General features: G+C 44.8%; 1 protein-coding gene across 3 annotated transcripts in view; it reads right to left on the bottom strand.

The window, feature by feature from the left end:
- DHRS11 (dehydrogenase/reductase 11) overlaps positions 1-13,360 on the bottom strand; it is a 429,632-nt gene extending 416,272 nt beyond the window's left edge. For all 3 annotated transcript variants that reach the window (XM_085649463.1, XM_085649465.1, XM_085649464.1), the window contains exon 1: positions 12,949-13,360. In XM_085649463.1, the coding sequence (XP_085505589.1) occupies positions 12,949-13,080 (132 nt within the window). In that variant the 5' untranslated portion in view covers positions 13,081-13,360. The remainder of the gene's footprint in view (positions 1-12,948) is intronic.
- Between the last annotated feature and the right edge of the window lie 5,709 nt (positions 13,361-19,069).

Here is a 19,069-nt window from a genome sequence, read left to right as displayed (position 1 = left end):
TCTCACCAAACTGATGGAGGGTATGGACTTCTTTAAAAGCTGTTTAAGTACAAGTTTAGGTATAGGAGAAGCGGGGTTCAGACCAAGACCAAAAGTTTCATTTGCATATACAAAGGACCTACAAAACGTTGATTGATCTTTTAGTGTATCAAAACTTTCTATTCTCAGGGCAGCCCAAAGTGTACCCTCCCCCAACCTCCAAGGGAGGGAGTTACCCCATCGCAGAGCCGCTGCCAAGGATAAAATAAAAGACGAGACTAAACCAAATTCAAGACGTAGTACATGTGGGGCGGCAAAAGAGTTTAAATTGCAAATTTGACACAGGATTCGTCCTTCCGCCTTATCAAAGGAAAGGCAATAATTCATATCCAATACCTCAGCAGCAAGGGCTGTCCAACTTCTTCTCAGTTGAGCAAGCACACAAGGTGCTGTACCAGCCCCTCCCCTCCTCCCCCTGAGACAGGGGCAGCGCGTCGAACCATCATTACATGCATCTTTAATTATAGGGATTGCGACGCCATCCTGCAGACCACCCGTAACAGCCCACCTTTGAAGTACAAAGGCGCAAGCATTAGCTTCTTCATGGATTTCATGTTCCGGGCCCAAATGCTCTGACATAGCTTTGCCGACGTGAAGAGAACACTGCTCCAACATGAACTGAAATGCTCCATGATGTGCCCAGCAAAGTTGAGGGTGGTGGCTGAAGGGAAGACTTGGTACTTTGGTTCCTCAGATGAGGCGTGGAGTGGATAGAGGGGTCAAGACCTTCAGGCGGCTGAGAACAGGGTTGAAGGGCATCAAACCACACCACGCCTAATGGATTCGCAAGATGGGACTGATGATGCGACAGAATAAGCTGGTGTCGTGCCCAGGGCTACCACCGGCAGTGAATGATAATCACTTGGTACTGTGACCCTGCAAAGGTTGTAATACACATGAGCAACAAGATGTTCATTAAGGAACTAAGGCTGGCCACTCCGGCCTCAGGACCACTGTTCAATTAACGACATACAGTAAGACTTTTGAGGGAGCTTGGGGCAAGGGAGGAAGGAATTAAGGTGACCACCAAACTCTATTAGAATGGGGTTACTTGGAGGCAACAGGTGCTCTGTAATGTTGGGGCGTGGGCAGTTCCAAGTCCACCATACAGGGCTTCTGGGAGGGGAGGGATTTACAGCAGGAATATTTTTTAGTTTTAATTGTTATTTGGTTACTGTGCATTTTTTCCTGCAGACACACGCACAGACACACTAAGCCTTATATCCCCCATAATTGTCTCCAGGCCCAGGAGAAATCAGATCGGTCCCCTGGTAGCCCCATTAAGATATTTGCCATGGGTGCGAAGATGATAGATACTGACATAAAATTCATGTCATGGAATGGTAATGGGTTGAGAGATAAGATTAAGAGAGGGATAGTGCTTCAATATCTCAAAAGACATTCGCCAGACATGGGCCTCCTACAGGAAACCCACCTGGTGGTAATACATATACAGCACTGGATGGATGGGGGGAGTTCAAAATGGTGGCACATGTGTGGTACACATCTGGCTCAAGAGGGGTTGGCTCCTTATTGAACCGCATGCTCCCCATTACGATTCATCGCACCTGGCTGTACCCACAGGGGAGATATGTGGCCCCATCAGGTACGTGGCAGGGTTGGACACTCAATGTTTTCTCAATTTTTGTCCCACCACGCTAACACCAAACCACTTTTTCTGACCTGGGCGCACTTTTAATACACCTGCCTGAAGGCCTGATGCTCATGGAGGATGACTTTAATTTAGCTCTCAGTGACAAGCAAGATTGGTGGCCCCACAGACCACCAGGGATGCCCCATAGCCCCTTTGGAGACTTTTTAGACACCTTGGGTTGAACGACCTCTGGCGCAATGATCGGCAATACAACTTCCAATCGGGGGCACATGGGACCCTATCCTGGATAGGCTACCTTCTTACGCAGCAGGCCCATACACATTTTTACGCTGAAGTCCTACACCTGGCAAAGGGAATCACCGACCACTCACAGGTATGGGAGGAATATGTTTTGGAAAGAAGGACCAAGGAGGGGTATCCCACCAATCAATCCATGGTATATGAAACACGGTACCATATGAGAGGGGTTGCTAGATAGTACATAATACTATTGCTAGATAGTACACATTACTACTTAACTGAAAATCTGCCCTCGGTCCAATCTGCTCAAACACTGTGGGAAGCGTACAAAACAGTGGTAAGGGGCCAAGCCATCTCCCTTATAGCAGTATACAAAGAAGACAAATGCAGAAAGCTAGAGGACCTTGAGCGGGAGGTGATGGCTCAAGAGTGCCTTCTTCTGGTATTTAAAACCCCTGAAACTAGGCACACACTGGCACTAAAGCGCAGAGAGTATCATGATGCAGCAACAATAGCAGCCAAGGCCCTGCACCGAGCACACACAATACCACTTCTGTAATGTGGGAAACAAGGCCAGTAAACTTTTGGCGTGACTTGATAAGAGGGAGCAAACCAGGTGCAGGGTGCCTGAGATTCAGATGGAGGGGGGTAGACTAGTGAGAGATAGTGACAGAAGAGCCAACATCTTTGCTGACTACTATGCCCTCCTCTACTGACCGGAGGTCACTACAAAATCCGCAGAGGCTACAGCATTTCCCCATCAACATACACATGCCCTGTCTGTCGGTGGCAGACAGGACACTGCTAGAGGAGGACATTACCAAGGAAGAGGTCTGGGGTGCTATGAGAGAGCTTCAGTCATTCAAGGCCATGGGACACCAATTGAATTGGACAAGATGATGGGCTCCACTCTGGCCCCACATATCATAGCTATGTATCAAGAAAGGAGAAGAATGGGCTGCCGAGCAAACAAAGGTTGGCCATTATTGTGGTCGTACATAAGGTGGGAAAACCACCCAGAAGAATGCGACTCGTTTAGGTCAATATCTCCACTCAACGCAGAGAGTAAGATATTGGCGAAACTGTTGGCATGACGCCAAATCAAAGTGATTAGGTCACTGGTCCACCCGAACCAGTCAGGGTTTATGCCCCACCATAGTACCACCCTCAATCTCCGATGCCTTTATGGGGTGCTAGAACAAGCGACTAACTTCCGAGAACCAGTGCCAGTGCTGTCACTTGATGCCAAGAAGGGATTTGACACGGTGAAGTGCCAGTACATTTTTGCAGTGCTGGATAAGCTGGGATTCGACCCTAGATTTACCCAGTGGGTTCAACTTCTCTATGCTCGGCCCATGGCTCAGGTCAAGGTGAATGGTAGTCACTACAAAGAGTTCCAACATAATAGAGGCACACGGCAAGGCTAACCCCTATGCCCATTCATTTTTGCCTTGACCCTCGAGCCATTAGCAGCCTGGACAAGTCAAGACCCGTTGATGAGGGGCATGTAATGGGAAAGGCAATGGGAGGACAAAATATCATTTTATGCCGATGTTATCCTACTGTGTGTGACTGACCCGAAAATGACCCTGACCCGATTGATGCAGGTCATCACTATCGTGGGTATACTCGAGCTATACTATTAATTGGCACAAATCCACACAGACCCCCTGAATGGCCCGATGCTTCCACTGCCGCCAGACTGTACGGCAAAGGTAGATCCTGGGGGATTCCGATATTTAGGGATCCATGTCACTCTGAACCCCGGGCTCTTCCAGGATAAAAACCTGTCACCGTTGCTAGATAGATTGAGACATGATGTGAAGCACTGGAAGTCACTGCCACTCTCCAAGTTGGGCAGAACAGCCCTATTCATAATGATGCCACTGCCCAAGTTCCTCTACGCCTTGCAAAACACTCCCTATGGAGTGCCAGGCTGACTATTTCAAGACGATCGAGGATGAGGTGCGAGCACTGTTGTTGATGGTAGGCCCACCACGTATAGACCTGTCCAAGCCAATGAGGAGTTGGTACGACAGAGGAATTGTGGTTCCCGACATCCAGAATGATTATTGGGCAGCGCAGCTCACCACAATCAATGACAGGGACTTTCTCCCACTGTTGTAAATGGTGTTCCATATGGCTAGGGCAGTGTTGGGTTTGAGTGGCTAACCACGGGCCCTTTATTGCAGCAGGGTGCAGAGAGAATGGCCAGATCCCACACGGATGATAATACAGCACTGGAAGAAAGCCACAGCACTTCTGGTGTGGAAGGGCACTACCACACAGGTGATGCCATTATGGGAGGCCAACATCCTGAAGACTCTACAGGGCCATGCGGGTTTTGATTAATAGTGAACTCCAATGTGTGTGATCTTTGGAAACAGGGGGAGGTTATCCTTTGGCCTGAGCTACGGCAGGAATGCCAACTGATGACCTCCGAGGTGTACCGGTACCTACAAATGAGACACGTACTACTGGTGACTCTCCCAAGGGGGACCGACCTACCGGAATCCTCACCCCTAGAGGACAGACTTCTAGATGAGTATATGCCTCAATAAGCCACCTCTCAGACCTATAAAAACGGATTTAACATCACTTCAGGTATCTTGCAACAGTTAAAGGGGAGATGAAAGTGTGATGTAGGGGTTTTTGAGGATGGTGCATGGGAAGAGGCCCTGGCAGCCCCTAAAGAGACGGCTATTCGTTCTGAATTTTGTTTAATTCAGATCCAAATCTTACACTGCTCCTACTATGCTATTACGACGATGGTACTGATGGGGAGGACAGGGGGTGAATAAAGTGTAAGAGGCTGCAGGCAGACAGGCACCTTCTTTCACATCCACTGGGACTGCATGCTTATACAAAAGGTACTGGGTGGCGGTAATTGACCGCCTGAGGGCTGTCGGGTGTGGGCATCAACCTGTCAGCCAAGCAATGTATTCTGAACATTTGGGGTGAGACATGTGCCACGAGGACATCTAGAATATAGATGATGGTGGGTCTAGTGGTGGTGAAGAGGAACATTGCTATAGCCTGTGGCTCCGCTCAGCCACCAGATACAGAGGCATGGAAATGTGATTTAGATTAGTATATGTTGGCAGAACAAGTGGTCTATGAAAGTAGAAGATGCTTAAGGAAATGGGATCAAATTTGGGCGAGCTGCATTACCTAGAGGGGCAATTTATGTACTGATGAACACCAATGACGAAGAATGGTTTCCGACTCAGGACATGACACGCATAGAACATGCATAGTGTATGTGAAGTCAGGGGTGGCATGAGGTAGCAGTGCAATTTTAACAGTTGTATTTATGTAGACTGTAACAATGTTTTTTTATGTTTTAATAGAAAGCTATCTAAAACAAACAAAACAAGCATTGGCATAGCCGATAGTTCTCGCCTTTGGGACCTTATAAGTGTTTAGCCATGCAACAGTTGCATAACTAAATACTTATAAGGTCCCAAAAGCGAAACCTATTGGCTATGCAAAGCTAAAGTGATCGCGATCGGGATCACGATCAAACATCAAAGCGGCCATGCGGCCGCGAAAGTGAAAGTAATTGCGGTAAATGTAAATGTGCAGATATTTATATAGCGCAAATCACCAAACGGTCTCTAAGCGCTTGCTTAGGGAACCCATCCTGGTATTCCCCTGTGAGATAACCCAGCAGGGCATCCACAAGGTGAAAGCCAGGCATCCCACCGCGAGGGGCCATTGTGGAGATTAAGCAAGCTAAAAAGGACTGCCTAGTATTGACTGCACCTCGTCTCCTTTTTCCAGCACCCTACTCTTCCAGTCTCTTTAACTTACTCCTTCAGGTTATTTTACATCTCTGCTGTCACTGTTTTCTACTTCTTTCTTCCTTCCTTTTCTGTCTCTCTCTCTCTTGCTCCATGTCAGTCTGATGATGAAAACGAAGTCATGGTTCACAAAAATAAGTGCCTGTGCCCACCACCTGCAACCAAAGGCAGGAATTAAGTTCTGCTGACCTGTGTTTTTGTGAGTGAAGACTATGTACATAAGTTACTTCAACATATGGGTAATGTACTCAACATCTGAAGGTCAGCTTGTTGAATTCCAGAAAAAAAGGAATGTTAAAAAAAAAAAACTTACAATTAAATAAGAGCTATCATTTGCCAATCCAATGTCACTGTGGACTGTTCTACATCGGACAGACACGGAATGAACATTAATAGGATATATGTAGATCAGCCTAAAATGATCTGTCGACAGACACGGTTTTTGTAACTAAATACTAATTGAAAGAGACCCTATTTAAGATAACAGAAATGTTCTGAATGCCCCAAAGAGGAGTTCACCAAAATAAACATGTATTTTAAAGAGAATGGTGGCTAGTCAAATCTGAAACCGTTCCTACTAGAGGATTAAATTAATATAAAGATATAAAAATTAACTCTCATCCTTTGATTTGTTTCTAAGTGCATAGGTCCATGCACATACTTAATTGGTATAGGACTATCCACATAATAATGTGCTGAATTAGAAATACATTATCTGGAATTGTATGGTAATAAACTTAAAACCAAAATAACATACTAGAAAGGTGCCAGTGTGTTCAAAAGCGTGAAGGGTAATTATTCCCTTAGTTTTATTTAGCAGACATTATAAGGAATCAGAAGACAAAACTTTAACTATATTGGTTATATAATGGTGACATGGCCGAACTGATTCTGTCAGTAAGGGGCACTTGCAGGTAGTTAAGCCACAAAGCCAAGAGAAAACTACGATGGTGGATGGACAGTATCACTGAATGAAAACTTAATCATAGGATCTTGATTTACAACAGATGTAGAGTGATTTTACATTGAATTACATGAATCAGAATTGCTACTGGTAATCCTGAAAATGAAATAACTTATTGTTATGTGCCCTAAAGTGACCCAATATAGGCCTAGGTAGCTGAACAACCTTTTCCCTACATTTGTCCTACTTTGCTCTACATAATGGTTCAGGCGCTGACCTGTTACCTAGTTATGTGCCGAATAAATGTTATGTGATTTTCTTCAAAAACTAGCCTCACTTAATATGCATGAGGGTTCTTAGTATCATATCTTAATCCGCTGCTTAGGACATGCGCAGCAGGATTACCATCTTCTGTATAATAACTCAGTACAAAAGTCACCGCTATCTTCATCCTTAAATGACAGACCCACAGTACCATTACACATTTGGGTAGAGGCCCAAAGGGTACCTTTTTGGTATAAAAGAACCACATCTTCACTGGACAACCAGAGGAAAAGCTTGGCACAAGACGCTGAAGTCCCTGCACGCAGAAACTCCAGCACGCAGTGGTCTGACATTCCTTGCGAAGTGTCCAACTTGAGACCAAGACGAGGTCCTTGTCCTCTCCTCTCACATCAGGTAATGGGGTTGGCTCTTTCCTAGGGGATTCTTGACTTTACACCTACATACATGCTAGGTACACTTAGGTATATTCCAATAGGGTTTGCATCGTAGGAGTATACTCGATTATTGCCATGTATCGATATGCCTGCATAGGTTTACTGTTTTAGCACCATGGTACAATTCAACCTTTTATGTACTCTGTTGGTGTTTGTAATCTTATATATCTGTTTCTGTCTAATGATTGTTGCATGTTTTATACTAGAATGGAGCTGGTTCAATAAATGCTTATTGAAAACGTCCCCATTGTTTAGTCTGTATATCTCTCTGAGACTAAGTGCTAGAAGATGGCCAGGTCCCCTAGGGTGACTTGAGCTCTAACGTGCACCACTATGTGTGATGTACTCAAATTTCAATCAAATATGACAATTTTATGCCAGCAATATATTTACTGAAATTATTTTCACCTTTCAATGTAATATGATTCAAACATTTTAAACATGTACAATAAATTCATGTTTAGTGTATAATTTACAATAGAGCATTACACACTAAAATTACTAAGGAAACATAAAATGCCCAATGCATTTCGGGACGCACGGTCCCTTCGTCAGGGGATAACTGCGATTCACGGTAGCAGGACCGAATTGTACACACTCGTTCAAGAAACCTGTAAGTGCCCGAAAGCCTTCCGAGGTCTCCTGTACTTGCGGCGACGTTAAAAAAGTGCTGAGTCTATGATGTTCGTGGACTCGTATTAGCTCACCAATTTCACAGATTGTCTTTAGCCTTTGGCACAATCGGCTCAAATGAACTGCCAATGTTCCAGGTGGTTGAGTCGGTAGTTTGGAACGGTGTGACACGGGTTATAGGAATATGTGAATCGTGAGTCTCACTTCCACTTATAGCGATTTAGAACATTGGCAGTTCATTTGAGCCGATCGTGCCAAAGACTAAAGACAATCTGGAGTGCATTGGGCATTTTATGTTTCTTTAGTAATTTTAGTGTGTAATGCGCTATTTAATCTCTTTCATACCCTTGTTGGCTAGGTCACTGACAGTACACAGATACACCTGTCCAAATTCAGAAGTTCTTATATATAGTATTCAGGGATAATGACCTGTGTTTTCAATATTGAACCATAGTAGCAACTCACAAATATCATTGCAAATACGCTGCGACACCCTCCAATTTCCCATATGTGAGTCCTCTTTTGAAGTTAAAGATACTTTTTTATTGATGTTGCATGAAACAAACGCAGCATTTCTCGGCAAAATGTCTGCAATAGATTCTCACACATCACCCACATTAAAAAATAAATTAAAGGGATGCAGTATTTGAAGCACTCTGTGTAAGTAGTATTCCAGGTTATCAGAGCAAGAGCCTGCAGAACAGAGTTGGCTCTATCAGCCCCCCCCCCCCCCTGAAAGACTGGGGCCCTGGGCCAGAGCCCAATTTGCTCATGCCTTAAAATGTCTTTGTGGATAGGAGACAACAGCTTAAGGGAAAAAAAAAAGACTCAACACAAATACAGCTCTCCACTGAACCCCAGAAGAAAGCCAGGCCAAAGAACAACTGGAGGAGAACTAGAGAAACAGAAATAAAGACCCTGAACCACAGCTGGGTCGCCGTTCAGACACCTGTTCAAGACAAACACAAGTGGAGGTCCTTCGTTGCTGCCCTACATGCCAGCTGGCATAATGGGTAGTAGTAGGAAAATAAAGTAACAAAAGCCTCAAGAAAGTAAATCATGTTAGATAACCTCACAAGATACGGATTTAGACACCAGTTGCACAAATGTGCATAGTGCAGCAATTTGAAAATAGGCACTGATTGTTGTTGCAACAGGTGTAGATTTTCCACGCATGGCAATTGTTTGTCCTTAAAAGGGGTATTCATGCTTTTACATACATAATTAGGTTAATATTTTTTGGGAATGACCCCTTGTACCTTCTTGAATATCAATCCAGTTCACTGCATTGCAGTGAGTTTTCCAAACCATCCAATCAACGTTTTACACTTTAGTAGGAGGCTTTCTTGAGAAACATGGCTATAAATTACGAGAGGTAAATATAGAGGAAAGGGCAGACCTGGTAACACTGTGCTGGTAATCTTTGGAGTAACTAGTGGACTGATGGTCTAGTCGATCACTAGCGCCCCCTTTTGTCTGGCTGCAAAGGAATTCCATAATGATTTCTTACAGAGGCACTGTATTATCATTTTTCAGAGATGTCTGTAATTGTGCAGAGAGGAACACATGCCTGGCAGCCCAATTGACTATCATGTTCCAGTCTACACCGATGCCTCCACCATCAAAATGAAAGGGTTATTATTTATAATAAAAAAAATATTACTTAGTTATTTTTGCTAGTATATTTGACTCAAACAATAGGCTGGACTATCTGGCACAGCCCTATAATGGATTTGTTCTTTCATTCATAACAGAAGCCAGGCCTACATTTGTTAAACACATTCTTCATGATAATGGGTGGCTTGCAGTGTCCCCTAAGGGTCCTCCCTCTGACTGCTACTGTTCAACATTTACCATATCCGACTGGTACACACTGCGGAGCATCATCATGTAAACTTTCTTAAACTGATGATACCTAAATCCACATACAAGAGAGCAACTCTGAAGAAGCAGCCTAACATCATGGAATCCCTGGATAACATTTCCACTGGATGAAATAAAATTAATTATGCCTGTATGGAACTAAAAGAGAAAATCTGTTACATAAAAGGACCTGGTAATGGCAGCCTCACTTTTGTATGGACCTAAAACTTGTTAATATCATCCACATGTGACAAAGTATGAGATCTAGTGATAATCTGTGATAGAGACCTTTCATTTGCTCCCCAAGTGAACGGTGTAGTCAGTGGTGCTAGCCTACAATTGGTCATGCACAGGAAAATATTTCAGTTAATACAAACCTATCACTAAGTGGAACTGATAAAAGCCTTCGTCACGGACAAATGGATTACTGAAATGTGATCTATACAGGGCTTCAGGAAATGCTCACAGAAATATTTCAAAGATTGCACAGTCATGCAACCACACTCTTCCTCGATCTCTGGAAACTTGACCATGAGAAACAGGCTTTTAAAACTGGTTGACTGTAGGGTCCCATTGAAAATTATCTGCAACTTCAACAGGTCCTTTTGAAACAACAGTCAAGCTATACTCAGAATCTGGTTTCATACTGCATACTAGCTAGATTCTCTCGATCAACGAACAAGCCCCTTATCCAGAAACAAATCTTCAAATGACAAAAAACATGGAAGCAGGTCTTTGGGCACCAGAGAGACTAGATTTTGGACTACAATCTCCTCCTGCCTTCCCAACGTGCACTAGTTTGTTCACATGGGTACCTCCAAGTAAAACAAGATCCCTACCACATGTGGAGTTCACCAGGGATCCATACTATTTTTGATCCTCTTCAGTCTTTACATGGAGCTGCTTGGTGTTCTACTTACAGATAACAGCCTCGCGATTCACCAATATGTCGATGATGCACAGCTCTACTTGAAAGTCTTCTCTGCAGCAGACATCCAACAATGTATGCACATCATTAAGACCTACATGCCCAGCACCTCCCTGAAGCTCAATCCAACCTTGACACAATTTCTATTAATTGCCAGTAACAATAAATTAGATACATCACAAACCTGGCTCAATGACATGAACCTTGATGACTTTGTACCCCAACTCGCACCGAATGCCAAATCACCTAAATCACCATGGGCACCAACTTCTCACTCAAGAAACAAACTGACGAAAAACCAGGATGGCCTGGTACCATCTCTCTTCTAAAGAAAGTCAAATTCTTTACTCCAGTAAGCAACTTCAGAACGGCTATTCAAGCCCTTATACTTTTGCATCTAGGCGATGGTAATGTTCTACTACAGTGCCTCCCAGACTTCACACTGCCACCCCATAAGGACAGCCTACATGCAGCAGCACGTCTTATTCACTGCCAAAAGGAAAATAATTCACCTCATCCTAGTGGAACTCCATTGGTTCCCCTTGCCAGCTCGAAGTATTTTCAAAAGCAGCTGCATCAGTTACAAAGCCATCACCCCCAGCACCCCCCTAGGCAAGCTCACCGTCTCTGATGGGTCTCGGAACACTTCAGCCAGGACCCGATCAGACTGCGGACTAACAAGGTGCTTAAAAAAAAAAGAAGAAAAAAAACACCTCCACACAACAGGCTTTTTCCATCTACGCACCAAGGATCTGGACCAACATCCCTAATGCATCTCCAATTTAGGAAAGAGTTTCAGACTCACCTCTTTGAAGAAGACCTCTACACCACAATGAATGAACTGTCCACAACTCCGCTTCCACACCCTCACTGACTTTAACCCTGCCTCCAACAATGTACAGTGCTCCGCTGCCTTTTGACTAATTTTGTGCTATAGAAATAACATATACAAACATTGGATACCCATCTGAGTAAACTCCCCCAGACTGAACTCTTTATATAGTCACTCATGCAATCAGTTACATCAACAAAGTCAGTGATTCAGAATAGGGGTGCGCCAGGGCTGCACCGCCTCTGTTCTATTACCCTTTTGGACGCCATTCTACGCTGGTGGCCGTTAAGGCTGCATGATTAGCGCGTTATAAAACTGCAAAAAAACTTAACAAATTACTTATGCCTGCTCCTCGGTTTCTCAAATCTGGACCCAAATAACAATTAAAACTGCTCTAAAACCTCGACTCAAAAGTTAGAGGTAGCAACCCTACTCTAGCTAAGGTTGCCAAAAAGCGATGCATAATATATTTATAGTTTAAGTTATTATTTTTAGAGTTTAGGAAGCAATAGCTTTAATTTAGCCGTAAATGCATGTTTTAACGTTTTGCAATTATCGAAATAATTAAACAGCTAAGCCCCTCAGGGAAGAAGCTAAACTGTCATCCCAAAAGCACAGAGGAGGGAACATAAGCGACGCCTGGCGCCACCAGGGAGCACCAAACGTGGCTGTGCCCGCGGACTCAGGTGCGCCCTTCCTCGTCTGAAGCCCGGGTGCCCACCCCTTCAGTTTTACGGGGGCTCCTTTTCTCTCAGCTTACGCCGATACTGACTAAAAAGATGTATATACACGACTCTAATGAGGGCATCTCAAATAAAGCTCCCTTCGCGGAGCAACTAAACCACTGGTTTTGATATACAAAAATATAATAAAAGGGGGCGGGGTGCATGTATAATGGAGCTGATCGGAGCTCTTTGTGTTTGTGCGAACCTGGCAGGAAACTGTTTTAAACCCTGACAGCGAGAGGCGCTGAACCCTACTGAGAAAATCCTTTGAGGAAAAAAAAAACATGTGACTCGCACAGGAAAAGCCTGCGTGAATCCCGACACAGAAAAAAAAAACATATGGATCAACCGTGGCACAGAGTGCGAGGCTAGCTGAGCCCCTTTGATCCCTGACTAGGAGTAAAAGAAAAATCAAGTGAACCCTGACAGCAAAGGTCAGCGAACTCGGACAGGAAATCTGTGCGCACCTTTAAGGGAAAATGTGGTAAAGCGCCGTGATGAGGAAAAGTGAAGCCGAGAGCGGTTTCACTTTGTTCGGAGACAGGTGGCCTCCCGCGCCCCTCATTTCCTCGAAAACGTAAGCACAGGGAGGAGACCCCCGCGAGGAGACTGGAGGTTTGTAATTGCGAGGTGTAATGATGATTTACCTCTATTTTGTCCACGCTGCGGGCGCATCCCACCACCTTCATGCCGTGCTGGACGAGGAGCCGGGCCACCGCTGCTCCAATGCCGACCGAGGCGCCGGTGACCAGTGCCACCCTGCCCTTCCAGCGCTCCATGGCGGGTCCGGAGATGTGAGGGTGGAGGGACGTGCAGGAGCCGGTGAACGGCGGAGAATAAATCCCTCACGAGCGCTAGAGTGAATGGATCCCCCTCGCCTCAGTCGGAGCCTGCAGTCGCTGCACCGCCCTCTCCGCTCGCAGCCCAGCCTAGCCAACACTGATTTCCTCTCAGCACTCCCTCTTTAGGCTCCTTTTCTCCTCCTTCCCTCCCCTGGCTTTGCTTTCTGCACTACAGAAGCCACCCCGAGCTCCAGCAAGCCCAACCTCTGTGGCTCCAGATTAAATATTAAATGCCAGTCGCGCTTTCATTTTTCAGTTTAGTGTCCTCCTGCCGCACCGTTTTCGCCTCGTTTGCAGAGAGGAAAAAAAAATCGAATAGTTTCCTGGAAATCCATCGTTATTTGATGGGCCAATTGCGGATTAACCACCGCCTGGTCCTTTGTCGCATTAGCAGCCAGCGGAATGTGTGATGTTTCTGGTTAGGAATGTTTTTGAAATACAAGACCACATTTATTTTGTGTGTACATGATTTTGTGCATATCGTATTCACTAGGTAGACAGACTGATACGCTTCTCAATTTTCTATTGAATATTTGGTATACGGTCTAGGTTTTGTGTGTATTTGTAAATAATATTTTACTTTACATTAAAAAAGGTAGAAATTCATTGGAAAAAGAGGTTAAAGGGGCGTTTTAGTTAAGTAAAAAGGCCATTTTAAACATACCGTTTTAGAGGAACAAAACCACTGAAAACCACTTTAATTCTGTTAATTTGATGTATTGTTGTAGTAACTTTATTTCGGTCGAACGACCATTAAAGTACAGATACATACAAAAGAGAATAAAAAAAAAAAAACATTTAAAACAATTAATCTAAAAAATTCTGCCTAATACGCCACATATACAACAAATAACGGGAAACAGCAAACACAATGGGAGGGTGGGTGTCATAGGTCAATATCCTACAAGCATGTGTGTAATGCAAAAAACCCAAAATCCTACAAATAGGAATCAACCAGCGTTTTCTAGGTACAGAATAAGCGGGACAAAAAAACAAAACATGGGAGATATTCTCAGTATGGTAAGTACATACAGGACAAGCTAAAATATTTGATTTAGTCCACTTAGAAGTGAAAGATCTTATAGGAAGAGTGCCATAACGCAGCTGAACATACAGCTTACGGGCAGCTGGGGGTTCAATTAAGTCCATAAAAACCTCGGCCCTAGGCTCTGTTTTTATTAGAAGAAACTCAGATGATAACCTCCCCACGGAGGGTGAACTCATCAGCGTCTGAAGATTTGAGATGTAAATGTAGGAGAGGAGTGTCTTCTTGGATATCCCAGGGCAGTTAATCTCCGGCGTGTCCCATAATCCGGGGAAACCAAGCCGGGTACAGAGTACTCTGATATGCCTAAGCCAAGGGATCATTTTGGATCTAAGGGTGGGCCAAATCTCAATGAATTCAGCTCTATAGTCAGCCAGTTCAGGGACAGACCATAGCCTCTTCCAGTACATAATTGGCCTAGCGCCTATTATCTCCTCTATAGGGGTTAGTTCAAGATCAAATCTAAGAGGGATCAGCGGTGTACTAGGCGGTAGACCAATTAAGTTTCTAACAAAAGACTGTTCCACCCTTTTAAGATCAAGAGACTGGGACTGCATATGCCCCCAGAGTTCAGCCCCATAGACTGCTGACATTCTTGCTTGGCGACTATAGATTGTAAGTGCAGGGGAGACCGGCCTGAATGTAGATTCCTTGAAAACTTTAGTTAGTCCCCCTGCTAGCTGGGTAAGCTTAAGCGTTGATCTATCAATGTGTTTATGCCAATCAAATTTCTCAGTAAGGGTAACGCCTAGATATATGAACGTTTTAACCCTTTCCAGAGGGCTACCACAAAGCACAGGATTAGGGCGGGTACGTTTTGGGGGGTTGAAAATCATAAACTTTGTTTTTCCTATGTTGATTTCCAATCCCCGAAGATGGCAAAACTCTACAAAGGCATTGAGGATATTTTGAATGCCCGATGATGTTCTGGACAACAAAAGTGTGTCGTCCGCGAACATCAAAGCGGGCACTCTGCCTGTAACCAATCTAGGTGCATCAATATTGGGTGCACCATTCAGATGTTCAATAAGGCCGTTTATATAAAGGCTAAAAAGGGTAGGAGCCAAGACACACCCTTGGCGAACTCCTTTCAAGACTGGAAATTGTTCTGTGAGTTCTCCATTCCTTCCAGACCTAACCTGGGCAAAGTTGTTTTGGTGTAATTTTATAAGAATGGCTAACAGATACGGCGGGAGACCCATTTCCGCAAGGACATTCCAGAGTTTCCCACGCGGGACCAGGTCAAAAGCTGCCCGCAGGTCCACAAATACAAGGTAGAGGCTGCCACCCTACACCTTGGCTGTTTTCCAATACAGGACCTACAGGCGAAATATCTGGTCTAAAGTAGAAGTGCCAGGCCTGAATCCTGCCTGGAGAGTGGATAAAATCCCCTTTTCCTCGATCCACCCGAGGATCCTGTCCAAAATAACCCTCCCCATCAGTTTTTGTGATGTATCAATTAAACTGATGGGTCTATAATTTGAGGGGATTAAAGGACAACCCTTTTTGTGAATCGGCACAATTTCGGCTCCTAGCCAAGTAGGCGGCAAATCGTCGCCCAACAAAATCCCATTAAATAGGGTGACCAAGTAAGGAGCCCAAATTTTTGGTTGTGTCCCAAAAAGGTCCCCAGGCAGTTTATCCAGGCCGGGAGCTTTTCCTGGGAGTAAATTTCCTAGGGCGATCTCAACCTCACGGAGAGTGATTAATTCCTCAGGTACGAGACATTGGCTAGCAACAGTTAACCGGGCAGGTTCTTCAGGTATATTAGGGCTATAGGGTTGCTGGGGTTCAATGACGTTGTTAACCATATCGCCACACTCAGAACTGCCATAAAGGGCATTGAAGTGGCTTTCCCAAGCGGAGGGGGCAATGTTAGGGGCGGGGGCCAAACTGTGGCCACTAAGTCCAGAGGCTACTAAAGTCCAAAAAAGTTTCGAGTTATTGTTACCAAGTGCAGAGCCCAGATTCTCCTACTTGGCAACTTCCCAATCCTTTTTGGCATCACTAAGCGCCTTCTTGTACGCAGAGCGATGTAACTTAATGGCTTCCCTATTACTAGTTTTTAAGGCTCTAATAAGAGCCTTCCTGGTGGCTCGGCAGGAGGCATTATACCACTGTGGGGACGAAGTCCGTTGAAGGTTGGCCCTCCTCACGGGACAAAAGATGTCCTTAATTGCTGCCACCAGGTTGACATGAGTATCCGACGCCCTGCCTAGTTGTTCAGCTTTTCCCATTTCTTCTATGTAGGGGATAATGATCTTATATAAGGCGGCTAACTTTGCATCGGACATCTGGAAGTCTAGCCATTTAACTCTTCGTCTACAATTTGAAATAGTTAAAGGCATGGTGACAGAATGTTCAGCCAAAGTTTGGCATTTAAGCCCAAAGCTCCCTGCCCTAAGTGAGAGTACCAAGGCATTGTGGTCGCTATCAGTTCTTTCAATAATTCTAAATTCAAGCGCCTTATCCCAGTGCCTGGCCTCTAAGAAGATGTAATCAATTATGGAAGACTGGTTATGCCGATTAAATGTCACCTTTCCTGGTCTGTCAGGTTCCACCCTTCCATTACAGGCTCGAAATGAAGTTGTTAGTACAAATGACTGCAGTTGTAAAACTAGCGGAGTCCAAACCTTAACCCGGGGAACCAGTGGATGGGGAATCCCCCACAATGAATCAACGTCATCTGAGTCACCCATGGACAAGTCCATCAGTGGCTCAAAGTGACAGTTGAAATCACCGCCCACGATCAACACAGTGGATGGGTCCATTGTGTGGATAAGAGTCATCAGGGTTTCAATGGCCTCTGAAACTAAACCCCGCTTAACTGGCCTTGAGTATACATTAAATAATGCAATATTTTGCCCATCCAGTGTAGTCAGCAATACACACTGAACATCCTGCGAGTTAGTACTTATTTGTGTTGCAGTCACTCCTAAATGCGTACCAACCCATATGGACAGACCCCCTACCGGTCTACCCCTCTCACCCTTACTAGCCACGATATCAAATGTAGCAAAACCCTGGGTTTGATTACTTTTCAGTGCCCAAGTTTCTTGTAACATACAGATATCGTGGAGGGCCATAAAGGAGCCCCATTCATGAATGGGCAGTTTACTCTTAATGCCCGCCACGTTCCAGGAAAGAATTTTCACATGGCAGATCGGTGGGTCTTGATTAACTTGATCATGGGGCAAAGGGCTACAGGGATCATTAATCGTGGCAAATCCCTCTTCTGGCGCAGAGGCATACTCATAGGGCAATACGTATAGATGAGATTGGGATGAAACTGTTCTAGAGGGAAGAGATTGTTGCGAGGAGAAGGTCTGCGGTGAGGGAGTCTGCTCGGTGACCACAGCCTGGAGGCCCAAAGTTGTAGGCCCACTAATTAGGGATCTCCTTTGTCAATCACAGTCATCAAAGCCTGAGAGGGCTTCGAATCTATTTGCTACTTCCAGAGGGGCAAATGGTGGCCAAAAATCAGTCCTCCTGGAACCGTATCGGTGGCTCCCGTGGGGCACAGTGACCCAATCAGATACACTTTCGTGAGCCGCAGGGATAGGTGCATGAGTGGGGTGCTGGTTATCAAAGGGTATAGGTAATACAGGAGGGTATGACTGCATTCTAGCTGGTGCCCTTGAATATGCCCTATGAAAGACTAAGGGTCTTGGGTAGAAGTATGTCAATTCGCGGGGCATAATGGGCCCGCAGTTTTTCGTCAGAGTATGGTCAAGGATATGTGTAACTACTCTGGGGTCTCTAAAGTTAATAATAATTATATCCCCCTCAGTATCCTTAGCTCTACGTCCCAACCAGGGAAGTCTCCGGACATGCAGTATCTCCCCATTTGCATTAAAGGGAAGGGGCCTGTTTAGGGTAAGCCAGTGCATGGTCTTGTTTTTAAGCTCAAAAAAGCCTTCCTTTTTACCCTTTTCCAATGGCGGAACTCTCGTAAGCACTACCACATATGGGAGCGCTTCTGGGGGTAGATCAACTTGATGCCTCGGTTTCTCCAATGCCCTAGCTGAAGAATAAATATCTCCCCTTACATTTGGGATGTTTCCTAAGGTAGATTCTAACACTCCCTTTGGCGCTTCACCCATATCTTTTTGTACTAAATAGTGTTGAGCTGTATTGGGAGATGTAACCATAGATTGGCTATCAGAGATGACCTTATCGTTTTTCCTAGTGTGGATAGAGGATGTCACTGGTGCCGCGGGGGGGGAGCAAAACTAGATGTGCCTGATCTTTACGTGCCCCCACGTGTTCAGTGATAGCCAATTCTAGATCCCCAAGGCGTTGCTCAATATTTTTTAATCTTTCCATTATGGGTAGAGCAAATGACCTTAGTAGTTGTTCAATGCTCTCAAGAGGGGCAACATGCAAACCTTCATTAGTTGGACAATGTGGGGGACAGTTTGAATCAGAGGAGGAGAGTACCAATGGAACAATAGTGCTTGAGGCCATAGGGGGCACTGTAGATAAAATAGGTGGTGCACTAATTTTTGGCACACATACAGTGTCTAAAATGTGCCTTGGTCCCTTGCCAAAGTCAGAATGATTAATCTTGTTCCTTAATGTATCTCCTAACCTCTTTCTTCTTTTGGTAGGAGGGGGTCTATGAACTTTGGACACAGCCACCCTCCCCACCTTCTTTTTGGTAGCCTTAACCTCGGATTGAGAGGAAACAGTGATCATATCAATTTCCTTATTAGGGGTATTAGAGGGAAGTGGATTGATGGAAACATGCAAATTGTTAAGTTTATCAGGTGGAGATTGGGTGTCTCGGAGCAATATGGGAACATTATCAGTGGCTAATGACTCCTGAGTGAGTGTGAGTGGACATGGCTCAGAAGGAGTAGTAGAAAGCAAAATGTCCGT

Source organism: Triturus cristatus, chromosome 3_2, assembly GCF_964204655.1.
Source record: "Triturus cristatus chromosome 3_2, aTriCri1.1, whole genome shotgun sequence".
In the NCBI taxonomy this organism is placed as follows: Eukaryota; Metazoa; Chordata; class Amphibia; order Caudata; family Salamandridae; genus Triturus; species Triturus cristatus.
Note: the sequence above shows the minus strand (reverse complement) of the source record. Positions and strands in the feature narration are given on the sequence as shown.